This window comes from Pteronotus mesoamericanus, unplaced genomic scaffold (assembly GCF_021234165.1).
Source record: "Pteronotus mesoamericanus isolate MK-2021 breed Mesoamerican mustached bat unplaced genomic scaffold, CSHL_Meso_final contig_1193, whole genome shotgun sequence".
Classification (NCBI taxonomy): Eukaryota; Metazoa; Chordata; class Mammalia; order Chiroptera; family Mormoopidae; genus Pteronotus; species Pteronotus mesoamericanus.
This window is the reverse complement of record NW_026555039.1, coordinates 2706761-2722605: the sequence shown is the minus strand read 5'-3', so window position 1 is coordinate 2722605 and position 15845 is coordinate 2706761. Positions and strand designations below refer to the sequence as shown.

Genomic DNA, 15845 nt, shown 5'->3' with positions numbered 1-15845 from the left:
AGAGTCACCCATGGCACGCAACCCGTCACTTCTGCTGTGACACTTGACACCACCCACAACAGCAGCCCAAAGGTGGGGCCGGGCCCAGGCTGAGCCCTGCCACTCGCCCCGTCTGCCCGCACTGGGGGCGGCTGCCCGAGAGCCCCTCCCCCAGCCCTTTCCTACGGGCAGACGCCAGTTAGGTACAAACTTTATTCTCTCCAAAAAGCTGCGGAGGCCTAGGCCTGCGGGGCTTCCTTTGGCAGAGGGCCGGCTGGGGTGGGGCCGGGGCCGGGGCCGGGGCTGGACGTAGCAGCCCGTGCGCACTCACGCGTGTGTCTGCCTGGCGTCGCACGGCAACGAGGCCAGGGCTGCAGCAATGTGCTGGACGTCTGGCCTTCCCTGGGGAAGGATGCTGAGGGTGGGCTGCGGTCTCCTGGGAGCGCGAGGGGGCCGGTGCCATTGGGAGCTCAGGAGACCTTCCGCTTCCCCGTCCCCCCTGAGGGGCACCGGGGCCACAGCTGGCGGTGTCAGGCTCTGAGGCTCGGCTCCTCGGCCTTGGCGGGGTCTCCAGACCTGAGGCCCTGGGAAGGGGGCTGGCTACTGAGGGCGCGGCTCTTCCTGACCGGGCTTGGCCACCTTGACAGCTTCATCGTAGGAGGGAGGCAGCTCGAGGTCGTAGAGGCTGTAGGCGGGGAGGGTCACGGAGTCGAAGTCCAGCTCCCCAAAGGGCAGGGGCAGCCGCATGCCCAGCGGGTGCTGCACGGAGCTGTAGGCTGCAGGGAAGCAGACAGTGTTTGCGTGGGAGGGTCTGGCCCCGCCCCCACTCCCCCGCAGGCAGGCGGGCCACCGGCCGGGGGTGCCGGGCTCACAGGTCACAGTGCTGTGCGCCGGGCTGTCGCTGTCCATGGGGATGAACGTCAGGTCGCAAGGCTGGGGCCTTGACGACAGGTGCGTCTGGGCGTGCGCCCGCTTCCGGAGGCAGCAGAACCGGACACAGCTGGCCGTGACCCCGCACAGCAGCAGCAGCAGGATGGCGAGCAGGATCAGCCTGGGGGGGGGGGGAGACCCTGCCGCTGGACGACCCCGCCACTCGGGGCCGGCTCCCGGCTGGACCCACCGCGGAAAAGACAACCAGAGGCTGGCTGTCCAGGCAGGACACCGCCTCCCTGGTCAGAGCCCGGCTGAGGCGCTGGCCAGCCCTGGCCTCCTGGTGCTGGCCCTGGCTGTCTCTCCGGGGCTGGCCACAAGCGGCCTTGGGCTCACTCCCAGGACACACTGTCCTGGGCCGGCTGCACAATCCTGTGCTCAGACCAGCGACCATGTTCACAGGAGTCCCCTCAGCACAGGGGAAGGAGGGAGCGGGAGGCGGGCAAGCGGGCTCTGGAGGAGCGGCCTGCCCAGGGCTGGGGCAGGACCCACAGGGGGAGGCCGCCGCCGGTGCGGGAGGCAGGGGGCTGGGGTCGGCCTTCCAGGCGGCTGAGGGCCCCGAGCCTTATCGCCGGCCCGGAGGGGGACAGCGCTGGCCACGGCTCAGCCGTGGAACCAGGCGGTGTGGGGTCCGGTGAGCCTGGCCCCGGGGAAGCGCGGACCCGGCCCCGCGCCGCCGCGGCCTCCACTTACCCCACGTGCCACAGGCTGCTCCAGCGGGCCTGGGGCGGGCACCTGCGGGAACGGCATCACCTGGAGCAGGCGGGCACGGTCCGCCAGCCGCCCCGCCCCGCCTTCCCAAAGGGCGGGGCCAGGCCCCTGCGGCCTCCCGCCACCCGCCTCCCACTCACTGGTCCGAGGGGTCGCAGCTGCGGTCCGAGAAGCCCAGCGTCACCTGCGGGGACAGGGATGAGTTGGGGCTCGGGCGCGCCAGGCGCAGACCCGCCCCGCGGAGCCCAAGCCGAGCGCGCGGCGACCCACCTGCGGCAGCGGCAGGAGCGACAGCAGCAGCGGCAGGAGCCCACGGGCGGCCGGCGACCCCGCGGACATGCTGGGCGCGGACCCGGAGCGCGAGCCCGGCCGCCCCGCGGCTTTATGGAGGCCCCGCCCAGCAGCAGCCCCGCCCCAGCCGTGTGGCCCCGCCCCCGCGTCCACCCAGGGTAGGCCGCGAACTTTGGAGGCCCCGCCCCCAGAGGCCCCGCCCCGCGGCCGCGCCCAGCCCCGCCCCGCCCCCCGCCCTGAAGGACCGCCCGCGCGGGGTCGGTCTCCCCTCGTCCCCGATCTTAGGCCCTCTGGGCCCAGGCGCGAAACCCTCAGCCTGTCCGGCAGTCGGGCTGCGAAGCGGTGGCCGGAACAGGTGGCCGCCAGGACCGGTGCGGCCAAACGGGGCACGCCCTGGTGCTCCGGTGCTCCTGGCGAAGGGCTGCGACAGGCCGGGCGAGCCCCTGGCGCGCCCCAGGCCTGGTCAGCGACAGGTCCGCCGCAGGCGCACGCTGGCCGGCGCGGGGCTGGCCCTCGGGGACCAGAGCTCGACTCTGGCCCTCCTGCGTCCTGGGCTGCGGGCCGCTTTCCGGGCGCACTTTGCCTGGGAGGCCGAGCTCCCCCTGGGGAAGGTGGCTGCTGCGGCGTCTGGGCCGGGCGCCCGCTGCCCATCCTGCCTGGGAAGGCTGGGGGCCGTTTCTCCCAGGAAGCCCCCAGCTCCCGCCCCTCAGCCCACCGGGCTCGGCGCCCTGTTGGGGCTGCTCTGCTGCCTCTTCATTGCTCCCAGCACATTCCACACGCATCTCTGCCCCTGGAGGGGTGACTACCCTCTGGGGAGCAGGGCTACCCCGCCTGGGCTCTCTGCGGCCAGGGCCTGCCAGGCACCTGCTGCTCCACCCCGACCCCTGTCGGGGCCCAGCCCCAGAGCTGTCCCGCGCCCCCCGCTGTGAGGCCACTCTCAGCGCCCCTCCAGCCCGGCCCTCCCTCCTCCTCCGGCCTCAAGTGCCTTCGAGGCCCAGCTCAGGAGCGGGAGGGAGGGTGGGCTGCGAGTTCAGGCAGGACCTTGGCCACTCGGTACCAGGGCCCCCTAGTAGGAGAGCCAGGCTGGGCGTTGGAGGACAGCGCCTGCCCCTCCTGCTGGCCGCCTGCCCGAGGAGGAGGCGGCAGGAAGGGCCTGCAGGGAGAGCCTGCTCCTGGGGCCGGGCCCCGGTCTGCAGGACCCTGCCTTCTCATCTTGCCGCCACAGGGCGAGGCGGCGGCTTGGGCTCTGGCAGGTCCACGCCAGGGAGGGGTAGGACGGAACCTGGGTCTGCCCACCCAGCCCTGTCAAGGGTTGCCCTGGGGTGGCTGTCACAGGCTCACGGTCAGGGAGAGGGCATGCTTCCAGGCCCCACGGGCGACGAAAACAGGGGCCAGCAGGGCGCTGCGGGCTGGCATCCGGAGCCTGTGCCCAGCCAAGGCCGCGGTCCTGGTGGGGCCTGGCGTGGGTGGGCTCTGTGGGGGCCGCGTCTGCCCTGCTGCTCTGCAGAAGGCAGGGGCTGGGGCGCGGGTGCCACCCTGACTCCTGGGAGTGTCCCGTGGGCCTGGGAGGGGAGGCTTCTATTTCAAAGGGCTAGTTGTGCCCGAGGGCTGAGCTGAGCCCGGACTCAGCTCAGGAAGGGGGGCTGAACCCCTGCGCGGGCCCCACCCTGGGCCCTGGCTGGGAGTGTCCCGGCCTCCGCTCACTCCTTGCTGGGGGTCGTCAGGGATCCTGGGACTGGGGGGAGCAGGGAGGGTGCAGGGCCCCTGGCTTTGGAGTCTCCTTCCCCGCCCTGGGCCTCTCCCCCTGCCCCTGCTGTCTGTTGTCTGCCCCCCCAACTCCAGACCCCGCCCTCCAAGAGGTCCCTCAGAGTCTCCCAGGTGGAGCTCAGTGTTTTATGGACTGATTTGGCCAGGGGGGGGAGCAGGGAGCTGCCCTCCGGGCCCCATCCCCACCTCTCATTCTGCGAGACCCGGGAACGACCCACTGTGGCACAGACCGCACACCAGCACGCGGAGCTCCCGGAGGGTTTATTGACAGCTCCTCCCTGCACTGGGCAGGTGCCGGTGGGGCCGGGGCTCCGAGGGGCTCAGGCAGGAGCGGGCAGACAGGAGGGGGAGCTCTCGGCCCTGGGGCGCATCAGGTCCAGGGCTGGGCGTCTCGGCTGTGTGGCCCCGCAGGGGGTGCCCGGGTCCCAGGCCCATGGGTGCCTTGGCCTGGCCCACGGACTGGGGAGGGCTTCCGGGGGGTGGGCAGGAGGGCTCAGGGCCGCAGGAGAGGCTCCTGTGGCTTCAGGGGCCGGTCAGCACCTGGGCTATGAAGAAGACCTTGTAGGTCTCCTTCACGTCCCCCCTGAGCTGCAGCAGGGCGGACACCAGGAGCGGGCGGTCCGGCTGCAACAGGTGGGGAGCGAGGAGAGGACACTCAGCTGGCCGACAGCACTCCGGCCAGGCCTGCTGTCCCGCTGCCCCACCGCCCGCCTCGCCCGCCCAGACCCACTCCGCAGCCCCCCCCCCGGGTGGGCAGAGGGGCCCCCTGCCCGACCTCCGGCCACCGCAGGCTCTGGCCCAGGCACCTACGTCAAAGTCGGCGGGCGGCACCCAGGAGATGCTGATGGTCTTGGTCTGGCCGCGCTCCACGGTCCCCCTGGGGGGGTCGAGGGTGAAGCCCTTGTGCTGCAGGGCCGCAACGCTGTCCAGGCTGAACTCGACGGTCTGCGGGCAGCGGAGCCGCTGGCCACCCGGCCCAGGCTCGCGCCCCAGGGGCAGGGGATGGGCGGGGCCGGCCCTGCCACCCTCTCAGTACCCACCCCTGTGAGCGGCCAGGCGACGTGGGCTGGGGCTGCCGGGGGCAGGAGGGCAGCTGCCGAGGTGCTGGGGTGGGCGGGGCGGGGCTGTGGTCACCTTCTTTGGGGAGAGCTGGGTGGTCCGGATGCAGCCCACCTGCAGCTCACGGGTGGCAGGTGGGGCTGGCGTGTCCGCGTCCAGCTGAAGGTGGTCCAGGGTCACCAGGATAGGCTTCGGCTCCTCTGCTTCTGGCGAAGTAGGGCCTGGCTGGGGTCTGGCAGGGACCGGCGGGGAGCAGCCGGCTGGGGCGGTGGGGGACAGAGGGGAGCTGGGCCTCGCCAAGGCTCCGTTCAGCACGCCCGCCCCCAGAGGCTCACCCTCTCTGCGCTCTGGGTCCCAGGCGGGGATCCCGGTCAAGGACTCCACGGGCACGTCCAGGGGGTCTCCGCCCTCCACGAACATCATGTGCTCGCGGGCCGCGCCCTTCAGGAGGATCTGCTGGGAGACTTTCTGGGGCAGGACCATGGTGGGCTCGTTCTGTGGCCTGTGGCGGACCGGCTCTCCTGACGACCCCCCACTGGGCTCAGCGTCCCCAGGGGTGGGGAGCGGTGGGGCACGGGGCGGGGCGGGGAGCGTCCAGCCCCCTGCGTGGGAGGAGCAGCGAGGCCACGCCCCCTGGGCTCTGGGAGCCGCACCTTCTCGAAGAGGACGACCTGCAGCCGGTCGGAGAAGTACAGGCTCTCGTGGTCCGGGCTGAAAGTCACGGTGAAGTCCTGCACCGCGCCAGGGTCCAAGATGCCCTCCACCGGGACCACGCTGAAGACGCTCTGGCCGCTGTGGTTCTGCGTGCCTGCGGGCCGGGCATGGCTGTCCCCGCGCCCCGCACCGGCCCCGGTCCCGCCCTGCCCCCCCCCCGCCCCCCCCCCCCCCCCGGCCCCGTCCAGAGCTCCCCCTTCCCCTGTCTGCCAGCTCACCCACGACGTCTGTCCGCTGGGTTGCCGAGGTGAGGAACCTCGGCAGCTGCTGCCGGTCCTCGTGCCGGGTGCTGGAGAGGCTGTCCAGCCGCATGGAGAACTTGATGGGCAGCGAGGAGTTGTTCTGCAGCTGCAGAGGTGCGGCCGTCAGCGCCTGGCCCACCGCAGCCGCGGGCTGCTGCCACGTCCGGCGGGCTCTGCTGCCCGCTTCCAGGCCTTTGTCCCCCGCCTTGCGGCGGGCCGCTCGTGGTGGCCTCCGACCCCGGGGCTCCCTGCGCAGCCAGGCCAGCCTTCCGCACGTCCTGCCCTGCCTCTTCCCCACCCTCCGCCCCTTCCCCGGAGAGCAGCGCCCTCTGCGGATGCTCCCCGGAGTCTGCCTTCTGGGCTCCGCTGCCAGGACCCGGCCTAAGTCTGACGAGCAAGCAGGTGTTCCTCCTGCCAGAGCACTGACCCCCCGAGGCCAGGGTGCCCGGGACGCAGGAGGGGCCTGGGAGCCAGGCCTGCCCACAGGGCAGTGTGAGTGGGCAGAGCAGGGAGCCTGCAAACGACCCACCCCCGCCACGCACTGGGCTCCTCCTCTGCCCAGAAGGGACTGCGCTGCAGAGACCTTGAGGCAGGAGGCCCGGCAGTGGAGAGAGCAGGGCGGGCGGCAGAGGTGGCCGCTGCTGGGGGGTGAGCTGTGCACCCCCGCTGGCTCTCCGACCAAGGCAAGGTGACCAGTCCCTCCAGGGCGGGGCCCCTCCCGGAAGGCCAGCACAGGCACCGGCCCGGCAGCTGCCTCACCTGGAAGGTGGAGGAGACAGACTCCCTGGCGATCACGTAGCCCATGTGGAGCACGTCCCCTTGGATGGAGCACGTGATCATGGAGGCCACGCCGGTGCCCATGAGGGTCAGGGAGAGCGTGCCTCTCTTGGTGATGATGTCCAGTGTTTCTTGGGCCTGCAGACAGCATGTCCCTCAGCATGGAGCAGACTGCGGTCAGGCACTGCGGGAGTGGCCGGGGCCGGGGGCCCTGCAGCTGAGGCTGCTCTGACCGCCCAGCTGCTCCCACTGCCGGGGAGGGGCAGGGCCCAGCCGGTGGAGCAGGCCCGAGCCCAGGGTGGCGGCAGGCAGGCAGCGCGGAGCGTGGGGCGCAGGGTGCCGGGCGGGCCGGGGCCTCACCAGCATGCTCTCCCGGGGAGAGAAGGACAGCACCAGCACGTGGGTCTCCCCCGCGGGCAGCCTGCTGATGGGGTTCAGCAGGACGAAGGGGCCATTGGGGTTCAGCACAGAGAAGTCCATCTGAGGGCCTGTTGTCAAGGAGACATGGGGAGGGCCGGGCCGCCGCCCCCCGCCCCGCCCCGCCCCGCCCCGCCCTGCCCCCAGGCCAGGAGCAGGCGCGGATACGGCCAGGTCCTCGGAGGTGATGTTCTGGATGGAAACCTTCTTTATGCCTCGGTGTCCTGAAAGGGGTTGGGACTCGGGCTGCAGCCTCAGGCCCGCGTGGGCGTGGGGCCCAGGTAGTGCCTGGGTCTGGGTTCCTGTGGGAGGGGGTGGGGCGCTGGGCCCAATCGGGACTCACCCACAGCGACTTCTCCGAAGTTGGAGACGGTCTTGCCCTTGTCAGAGGTCACTATGATGGACGGCGCCACTGCTGGACACCACAGCTCCAAGTAGAGGGTGTTGTGGGGACTGCAGGGGGCAGGGTGTGCTGAGGCGCGGTGCCCGCCCCCGCCCCCGCCGCCCGCCGCCCCCTCGCCCGGGCCCCGCCCGCCCCAGCCGCTGGGCCCCCCGTCTCAGGCCCTGGATCTGGGTGGGCGGCGGGAGAGGGACGGGGGCTCCGGGGCGGACCGCAGCCCGCCCGGCCAGGGGCGCCCCACCTGAAGCTCAGGGGCTCCGACCCCTTCCTGTCTTGGACGTCGCCGCTGGCAACGACACAGGGCACCACAAACTTGTCAAACTGCCCCTGGAACGATCTGGTCAGGGCGGCCCGGGCCACCTCGTACTCGTAACTGGAACGGAGCCGGCCAGTGGTGCCTGTGCTGAGCCCGACAAGGCCCCCCGGGCGCCCAGCAGGCCTCGCCTGCCCGCGCCCCACCCTCCCCGATTCCTGTGGGAGCTGCCCCGACCCAGAGCCCTGGTCGGGCGCCTGACCAGGGAGCTGTGCTCCTGGGGCCCCCGGAAGGGTCTGGGGCTGGCGGGAGACTCCGGGCCACCTGAGCTCTCGGGGGCTCACTCTCCACCCAGGCAGGCCGGGGCTGTGGGTGTCGGGTGGCAGCGTCTCCCCCAGCCCATGCGGCGAGCCTCTCCACAGGGACACCGGCCCAGGGGAGCGGGCGGGGGGCACGTGCCCAGGAAGAGCCCGAGGGGCCTCGGGGCGGCTCCTGGATCCAGCCGTTCCTGACGTCAGCCCCACCCCAGGCCCCAGCGCGGTTCGGAGCACCCTGGGCAGCCTGCGGGGCCCGCTGTCCCACCGGAGGAGCCCACCTCCTTGGCAGCCTCCTTGGCGCCCACCTGAACTTGAGGTCCTGCTTCTGCAGCTCCAGGGCGAGGGAGGTGGAGGCCCGGAAGAGCCGGTCTCGGTACTGCCCCCGCTGCACCGCCAGGGACTGTCTCCGTAGGTCCCTCCTTGGGGTGGCCGTGTCCTTGCGGAGCTGCTGGTGAGAGGCTGGCTATGGACGCACCCAGCGCTCAGGCCTGGGGTGCGCGGGGTGCGCGGGGCCGCTGGGGACCCCGGCCGCAGGCGGCTCCCCAGGACGGCGGGCAGCAGGGGCCGGGGCAGCGATGACCAGGGGCGTCCAGGAGGGGCGGGCCCCAGGGCGCTGACTCCAGTGCCCGCCTCCGTCCGCAGGGAAGCCGGGGCACTGGGGAGTGCGCGGCAGCCCCCCCGCCCCGCCCCCCGCCCCAGGCAGCTCGGGCGCCCCTTCGGACTCCCTCGCGGCGGGAGTCCACCTGCAGCCGCCAGGGCGGCCTCTGTAGGCTGCCGGGCGGGACCGTCCCGTCCGCCTCTCTAGTTCGCAGTCTTAGGCCGGCTGGCGGCGCCGCTGGACGCTGGCTCCTCTGCTGTGCCGCCTGTTCCCCCTGCCGTCCACGCGCGAAGGGGAAGCCTCACCTGCTCCCGAGCCTCCCTCTGGGCGGCCCTGCCTGGTGATGCTTCCAGGAGAGGAGGGAGGGGCCTCCCGAGAAAAAGCTGTGACCTCTGGGGACATCCCGGGGCGGGGCAGGGGAGGGGGTGTCTTTCGGGGGCCTTTGTGCAGGAAGCCGCCGCCCCTCCCATACTCCCCACACACCAGCTTGATCTCCCCGTCTTTGGTCAGGGCCTGGATGGCGTGCTGGCGGATCAGCTCGCTGGACAGCACGGGCCGGAAGGCCACCTGGACCAGGCACCTCTGTGGGGAGAGGGCCGGGGGGTCCTTCTAGCGCCCGCCCAGCTGAGAGCCCGCTGCCCCCAGCTCCCCTGCGCCCCTTCCCCGGCGGGGCTGGCGCTCGGGCCTGGGTCTCCGTCTGTTCTTGGGGATTTCAGCTTCGTGTGCCCCCCCCAGGAGGGCCTCCCTGACCGCGCCCCCCAGAGGTTGGGCTGGGCTGCAGCGTGTGCTCACCAGGCCCGTCCTGCCTGTGAGGGTGGGGCCCGTGAAGGAGGCCTGGACGCCCAGGAGCCCGGACGGCCCACAAAGCCCGAGGGAGGAAGGAAACTCCACTCTCAACCTCTGAGATTTGGGGGCGAGGCCTGCACCCGGCCTGCCTGACCGGCGCCGCGGCCCTTCCAAAGCTCCCTGTGGGCTCACGGGGCCCCCAGGGGCAAAGGCGCGCCACGCGTGTTGGGGGGGCTGAGGCGTGCGTGGGGCCGCGAGGGAGAGAGGCAGGGACGGGAGGTGGAGAAAGCGAGGGAGAGAGGCCGGCAGGGGACAGAGGGGGCGCAGAGATGACCCTGTGGAGCCCACTGCTTCAGCAGCGTTTGCAGAATGTGATGAAGTGCGTTTCAAATAACCCCGCTGATCGAAACCCCGGGGGCCCTCCGACCCCCAGAACCTCCGCGTGCCCCCCACGCAGTCCTGCCAGCGGGTCTCAGTGCCGTTGCCCCAGCTCTCGGGGGTCATGGAGGCCACGAGCGAAGCTCAGAGAGGCTGCGTCGGCCTGGGGGGCACGCGGACTGGGGGCCCCCTCAGGAGAAGCCGAGTGGGGGCCCCGAGTCCATTGAGGCGAAAGACGCCCTGTGCCCCTGGCGACTGGGCCTGTGCGCCCCCCGCTCTGCGGTCCCTGGACGGCACACCCCCCGAGGGCTCCGCCCCCGCCTGGACGGCCGGGCCTCTCCCCTGCCGCGGCGGCCGGCCTGCTGGGTCCCGGCGCGGGCAGAGCGGACCCAGCCCTGCTGTGGCGCCGGCGCCCCCCGCGGGGCCCGCACCCACCTTCCCCGGCAGCACGGTCCCCACGGAGGGCGAGATGGTGATCGGCGAGCCCGGGGGCAGCAGGAACTCGAAGGACGTGGGCCCCGTGGGACGGGCGTCCCCGGAGCCCGCCCCGGGCGCAGGGTGTGTCCGCGAGTTCGCGCCCGGGTGCGGGTTGGTGACGTACAGGGTGGCCACGGACGTGTCGTACAAGGAGGTGGCTGCGAACTTGACCTGGTGGTGGGACAGCTGCAGGGGCGGCTGGACGCCCACGGCCCGGCACGTCAGCTTGAAGCGCCTGCAAGTGGCCGGTGCAGGCAGGTCCGCGCGGGCGCCTGGCTGCGGGGCGTGGGGGGCGCCGAGCAGGCCAAGCCCAGCCCCTGCGGGCGGGCGCCCGGGGCCCTGAGGGCCGCTGTCCCCCACAGAACAAGCAAATGAACAGAAAACCCCACGTATCCCCGGGGGAGGCTGCAAGAACAGGAAGCAGGCAAATCGCCCCCGAAGTCCAAGCGCAGGAGTCCGCGCGCCGCGGCCAGCGAGCCCCCCCACTGCCCATCACGAAGAGGGACCGGCCGGCGCCGCTGGGCGTCGACCCTGCGTGTCTCCTTTGAGCTCCTGCCCCCGCCGCGCCCTCCGCGGGGTTTCCTCCCCGTCGCGTGCCGTGCTCAGTGCTTTCAGGTGGTGTGACCCACCCTGCCACCCTTGTCTGTGACCAAAAGGTGTCCGTCCACACGCTGAAATGCTGTTCCAAGATAGGTTTTAAAAATCCGCACCCTGGCTGCATGTACTGATTTGAGAGAAACAGCGACGTGAGGAACGCAGATTGGCTGCCCCCCGTGCGCCCCAGCGGAGGGTGGACCCCGCAGCCCAGGGCTGTGCCCGGCCTGGGGAGCGGACCTACAGCCCTTCGGTGCGTGGGCCGGCGCTCCGACCGACAGACCTGCCCGGCCAGGGCTCAGAGCAGGGTTTTCTGTGCTGCGGCCACAGGCTCCCGTATCTTTGAAGTTACTGTTACCGCTCAATTAACCGAGAAGCATCGAGGAGGCGTAACGATCACCACGTTTAATGTCACCATGCTCAGGAAGGTGGGCAGAGCTGTTGTTTCCCAGTTGGTTTGGATCCCCATGACTGACGCGGGGCCTCTCGCCTCTCCCTGGGGCAGGAACGGGGACGCCCCCCAGCGCCACTCAACCCTGTGAACCCCGCCACTTCGTACGCCGAGAGCTCGCGCGCCGCCTGCCCCCCACGCTGTGTTGGGCCACGCTCCTCCGGCACCTCAGGCAGGTCCCGTGTCACTTTGTGGCCGGGAAGGCACGGCAGCGCGCGCCCGCGGGGGGCTGCGTCACAGAGCCCAGCTGGGCTCCCTGCGGCCCAGAGGCAGCAGGCGTGACGCAGGACCTCGAGGACAGACTGGGGGCCGTTCCTTGTCGTCCCAGGACACACTGTTGATGCCACATTTGCTGATAAAACGCTTCTATTGCAGCAGGCATTTAAGATGTCTGTTCCTGCCCTGCACCGCTGAGGTCAGACGCAGTCCCCCACCCTGACCCCATGCGGCGACACTCTCCGCCTAACCTCCGAGGCGGAGCCGGTGGGGCCGCTGCCCTCGGTCAGAGCAGCCCCGGCCTCGTCCGTTCTCGCGGGCGGCTGATGGCCGATGGCCGTGGCCGAGGCCCCGAGGACCCATGGGCGCGGCGTGGCAGCAGCCTGGCTGGCCCGGAGCCCGCCTCCGACCCCCCGGGGCCCGCCCCTCCCCCGCGGCACCCTGCGCAGGTGGCCAGGTCTCCTTCCTTCCGTCCTCCGGGAGGTTTGTGTCGGCCACCTGCTCTCTGCATCGTGGGAAGCTTTTAAACTTTGGACTTGATTTCCTTGGGAGATGTTCAGCTATTTGGATTTTCCATCTTTTTCTTCTTTGGCAAGTTGTGTTTTCTGAGAGACGTGTCGACTTCATCCAAATCGTCCCAGCAACTGGTATGAGGCTGTTCATGACGTTCCCGTCTCCCCGCGTCCATGGGGTCTGTGGTGACGTCACCTTTCATCCCCGAGACCGGTGACTTGTGATTCCTCTCTTTTCACTTTAATTGGTCTTGCTTAGAGTAATGAATTTACTAATCTTTACAGAAAAAGACAGTTTTGTTGCTTTCCTGTTGAACACGTGATTTTTGTTTCACCGATTCCCATTCGTTACGTCTTTCCTTCTCATTTCTTTGGGTTAATTTGCTATGCTCTTTTCCTAATTGTTTTTAAGAGACTTTATTTGCAACACTTATTTTCAGAGCTAGGGGAGGGCCCTGGCCGGCGTGGCTTGGGGGCTGGGTGTCCGTGGCAAGTCGGAGGGCCGTGGGTTCGTTCCCGGCCAGGGCGCCTTCCTGGGTTGCGGGCCAGGCCCCTGGTTGGGGGTGTGCAAGACAAGCATCCACAGGCTGCCCCACCCACGCAGGCCCGGCCGGGGACTGACCCGCAATGAGTGACCAGCGACCTGTGGCTTTGCTGGCAGTGCCTGACCAACGGAGCCACATCGGTCGGGGCCTAAGTTTTAAAAGAAAAGGCTGGATTGTGGATTTTCAAACGCCCTTCTTTGTATGTGTTTGGAGCTAGGACTTTCCTGCTAAACTGCTTTTGATGACTCTCAAGCCCTCAAACTTAACATCCAGATCGAGCCCTTAGATGTGCCAACGTGGATCAATGACAAAAACGTAAAGTTGGAGGAAAACCTAAAAACAAAACGTGCATCAATGCGTGGAGGATGAGACCGCGGGGGGGCGGGGTGGCCCTGGGGCTGGCGCGGAGGTCCCGCATCCGCGAAGCCGGCGCCCAAGCAAGACGGGAGGGTGCAGAGCTTTCCAGCACGTCACGCACACGCCCTGCAGAGGGCGCTCGAGAGCCACGGAGGGAGACCGGCTGCAGTCCGGGCCCCTCCTGAAATTTCGGAACTGCCTGCCCGCGAGGAGACCACACAGAGTAACCGAGATCAGGAGTAGAGGTTTTAGACAAAGAGTGTAGGGAGCAAATCACATTTATTTGGATAACACAACCTGCCGCAGCGGCTGCGCGCAGGAGGGATGCGGCGGTGTAAGAACGCACAGGGGGCCGAGCGGACGCCGGCGCCAGGCGACGGGAGGCGCGGTCAGAGCCCAGGGAAACAGCGCCGTTGGAGGCAGTAACTCAGAGCGGGGAACCGGCCGGGGGCCGGGGGCCGGGAACAGGCAACGCAGCGGGTCCCCTGAGACTGAGAAGGGGAGGGAGGAAGGCGAGGCGCTTGAAAGGCAAAGGAGCCAAGAGAAGCCACGAGGAGGCAGCGCCAGTGGGGAAGGAGCAAAGGAGACCCGCCAACGGCCGCAGCCCAGAGGAACCAGAGCTGGCAGCGAAGACAAAACCCAAGGGAACGTGCCCGAAGCAAAGATTTGAGACACGCTGTGCACCCAGGAAAATCCGTCCGGGACAACCAACACGAACATGTGTTTTTATGAAGTCGTGGGGTTGCGACTTCATAAAATAAGAAGACATAGGTCCCTCAGGCACCAAGGGAAAAAGTAACTCAGGCTGCTGTCAGACTCCGCAGACTTTTTTTAAAATTGTTGTTTTAAAAATCCTCACCCGAGGATACATTTCTTGATTTGAGAGCGGGGGGAAGGGAGGGGGAGGGAGGGAGGGAGATCCGTCAGTTGCCTCCCTGATGCACCCTGAGCCAGGACTGAACCCACAACCTCACCGGTTGATCTCGGACTTGCAGACGAGCTCGAAGCTGTAGGCCTTGGCCCGGGTGGGCTGGAAGATCAGGTCGAACTCCAGCGTCTCCAGCGGCAGGATGGTCCCAAACCCGTCGTTGGGCTGGATGTCCACACACTGCACACGGAACACCGGGGGCACCTCGGTGACAACACGGTCCGCTGCTGGGGAGTGTCACGGGGACTGTGGGGACACACGTGCAGCCGGGCCGTGGCAGTGTGTGGCATGTGGGTGTTTAGTGTGTAAGCATGTGTATGCGTGCAAGCCCATGAGTGTACGTGTCTGTATTAATGTTTCTGTCTGTGAGTGCATGCGCATTGGAGTGTATGTGCATGTCTACACGTGAGCATGCATGAGTGCACACGTGTGAGCATGCCTATGAGCCTGTGCCTGCACGTGTCAGTGTGCGTGAGCACACACGTGTGCTGAGAATGGGCGGCAGGGTCCGCAGCGGGTGGAGGCTGCGTCCTGGCCACCCTGCAGGACCGGGCAGGCGAGAGGTCCAGCGGAAGGGAGGGCAGAGGAGCCTGGGGTCCCGCGGGGCTGCGGGCCGGAGGGAAGGAGCGAGGGAGGGAGGGGCAGAGAAGGGCCGGGTGAGGCCGCGACCAGGGCAACAGGCGTGAAGCGAGGGCTGGGCAGAGGGACCGGAGGTGGGCACAGCGTGCGCGAGGGCCGGCCGCCGCCCGCCCTGCTGGCCCGAGGCACCTTGGGGAGGCCGACGAACCCAAACTCCTGGGGCAGGAGGGAGTGGTTGTAGAGGCTGATGGGCGCCCTGACAGCTTCATAGACGGTGCAGTAGCCGAAGTCCACCTCCGAGGGGCTCAGCTCCAAGTCCGAGGTGGTGACTATGGCGTGGACGGTGAACTCCACTGGTCTGATCTGAAGCGCAGAGGGCGAGCACGTCTCTGGTCACATACAGGTTTTACAACTGTTTCCAAAAACGAGCGCGGCACAAGCACCGCTGTGGCCCTGGCACACCCTCTCACGGACACGATCCTCCCCTTGGAAGAGCCCGCTCGCCTGTCGCCCCTGGACTTGGAAGGACTGGAAGCAACTGCCACAGAGAGGCGCTCGGCGGGGGGGTGGGGGCAGGGGCGCGTGAGTGAGCACATGAGCACAGGATCGCACGGCTCGTCTGAGAGTGACGAGGGTCGTGTGCACGGGTGTGAGCGGGCGTGCCTGTGAGTGAGTGGCGCACAGCGGCTGGGTGCAGGGGACCCTGGGCCGCACCCAGAACCTCTGATCCGCGACCCTCTCCCCTGCTGAATCTCAACTGTGCAGGGGCCTCTGGGGCAGGCGGCAGATCGGCAGGCCAGGCCCCTGGAACCAGAGCCCCGTGCCAGAGCACCCCCTGCCCCCCAAGGGCACCAGCATCTCCAGGAGCCCCCACAGACCTGGTCGGCTACCCGTATGACCATTGGGGCTTCCAGGACTCTGCTCTCTTTGTCAAAATACTGGCCCGCGTCCTCGGGGAGGGAGTGTCTGGAAGGGACGGCAGGTGCTCGCAGGCACTTTTCTTGCTTATATTTTGCAAAACAGCGAAACCGACCACGGTGTGCTCTTCAATCACACAATTAGCCCTGGCCGGGCGGGCCCGTGGCCGGGAGTGTTGCCCTGGCCGGCCAAGGCTGCAGGTTCAATCCCCGGTCAGGGCACAGACCAGCAGCAACCAGTGACATGTCCACACGTGGGACAACGAACTGATGTTTCTCCCCACTGCCAACGTTCTCTCTCTCTCTCTCAAATCAATGAATTAAAAAATCCCACAAAAGCTACAAAAGACCCGTGGCACCAGCCTCCCGTTCTCTGCGCCAGGACCCCTCCCGGGGAGCGTGCCGTGCCCCCTGCCCCCGCCCACCCCGCGCCCCACCCACCCCGGCTCACCGCGGCAGGAACTTCAGCTGCACCGAGAAGGACGACAGGGCCTGGATGTAGCCCGTCTCTGGCAGCAGCTCCATGTGGCCCCTGAGCTCCTTGCACACCTCGAACTTCAGGCGAAGGGCTGCTTTCGACCTGCAGCGTGTGAGGGGCACAGGGGCATTTAACCGCCTGCAGGACTGGCCGCTTCCACCCACCCCGCCAG

General features: G+C 69.0%; 2 protein-coding genes across 3 annotated transcripts in view; both read right to left on the bottom strand.

The window, feature by feature from the left end:
• Window positions 1-184: 184 nt before the first annotated feature.
• Window positions 185-1990, bottom strand: TMEM52 (transmembrane protein 52). 2 transcript variants are annotated; one of them, XM_054583479.1, is made up of 5 exons: window positions 1891-1990; window positions 1761-1804; window positions 1603-1644; window positions 852-1030; window positions 185-664 (listed from the first exon to the last, which is right to left on the bottom strand). In XM_054583479.1, exons 1-5 carry the CDS (start codon window positions 1957-1959, stop codon window positions 510-512), a joined length of 489 nt encoding a protein of 162 aa, XP_054439454.1. In that variant the 5' UTR covers window positions 1960-1990; the 3' UTR covers window positions 185-509. The 2 variants fall into 2 exon arrangements, with proteins under 2 accessions (XP_054439454.1, XP_054439444.1); XM_054583469.1 differs by having other exon boundaries at window positions 519-755.
• Window positions 1991-4200: 2210 nt separating this feature from the next.
• The window catches only part of CFAP74 (cilia and flagella associated protein 74), a 35863-nt gene continuing 24218 nt past the window's right edge, over window positions 4201-15845 (bottom strand). The window contains exons 21-38 of the mRNA XM_054583737.1: window positions 15647-15775; window positions 15157-15244; window positions 14468-14641; window positions 13746-13879; window positions 10055-10331; window positions 8939-9037; window positions 8136-8302; window positions 7529-7660; window positions 7231-7340; window positions 7056-7111; window positions 6831-6950; window positions 6453-6608; window positions 5670-5799; window positions 5391-5545; window positions 5069-5205; window positions 4813-4969; window positions 4489-4623; window positions 4201-4302 (exon numbers count right to left, since the gene is read on the bottom strand). Coding sequence (XP_054439712.1) covers window positions 4201-4302; window positions 4489-4623; window positions 4813-4969; window positions 5069-5205; window positions 5391-5545; window positions 5670-5799; window positions 6453-6608; window positions 6831-6950; window positions 7056-7111; window positions 7231-7340; window positions 7529-7660; window positions 8136-8302; window positions 8939-9037; window positions 10055-10331; window positions 13746-13879; window positions 14468-14641; window positions 15157-15244; window positions 15647-15775 — 2458 coding nt within the window. The remainder of the gene's footprint in view (window positions 4303-4488; window positions 4624-4812; window positions 4970-5068; window positions 5206-5390; window positions 5546-5669; window positions 5800-6452; window positions 6609-6830; window positions 6951-7055; window positions 7112-7230; window positions 7341-7528; window positions 7661-8135; window positions 8303-8938; window positions 9038-10054; window positions 10332-13745; window positions 13880-14467; window positions 14642-15156; window positions 15245-15646; window positions 15776-15845) is intronic.

Excerpts from the sequence above, each read along its gene's own strand:
- TMEM52 (XM_054583469.1), bottom strand. The coding sequence starts at position 1,959 with ATGTCCGCGGGGTCGCCGGCCGCCCGTGGGCTCCTGCCGCTGCTGCTG. Across the intron at positions 1,645-1,760 it reads AGCTGCGACCCCTCGGACCA|GTGCCCGCCCCAGGCCCGCT; the intron begins GTGAGTGGGAGG and ends CCGTTCCCGCAG. Across the intron at positions 1,031-1,602 it reads AGCAGCCTGTGGCACGTGGG|GCTGATCCTGCTCGCCATCC; the intron begins GTAAGTGGAGGC and ends CCCCCCCCCCAG.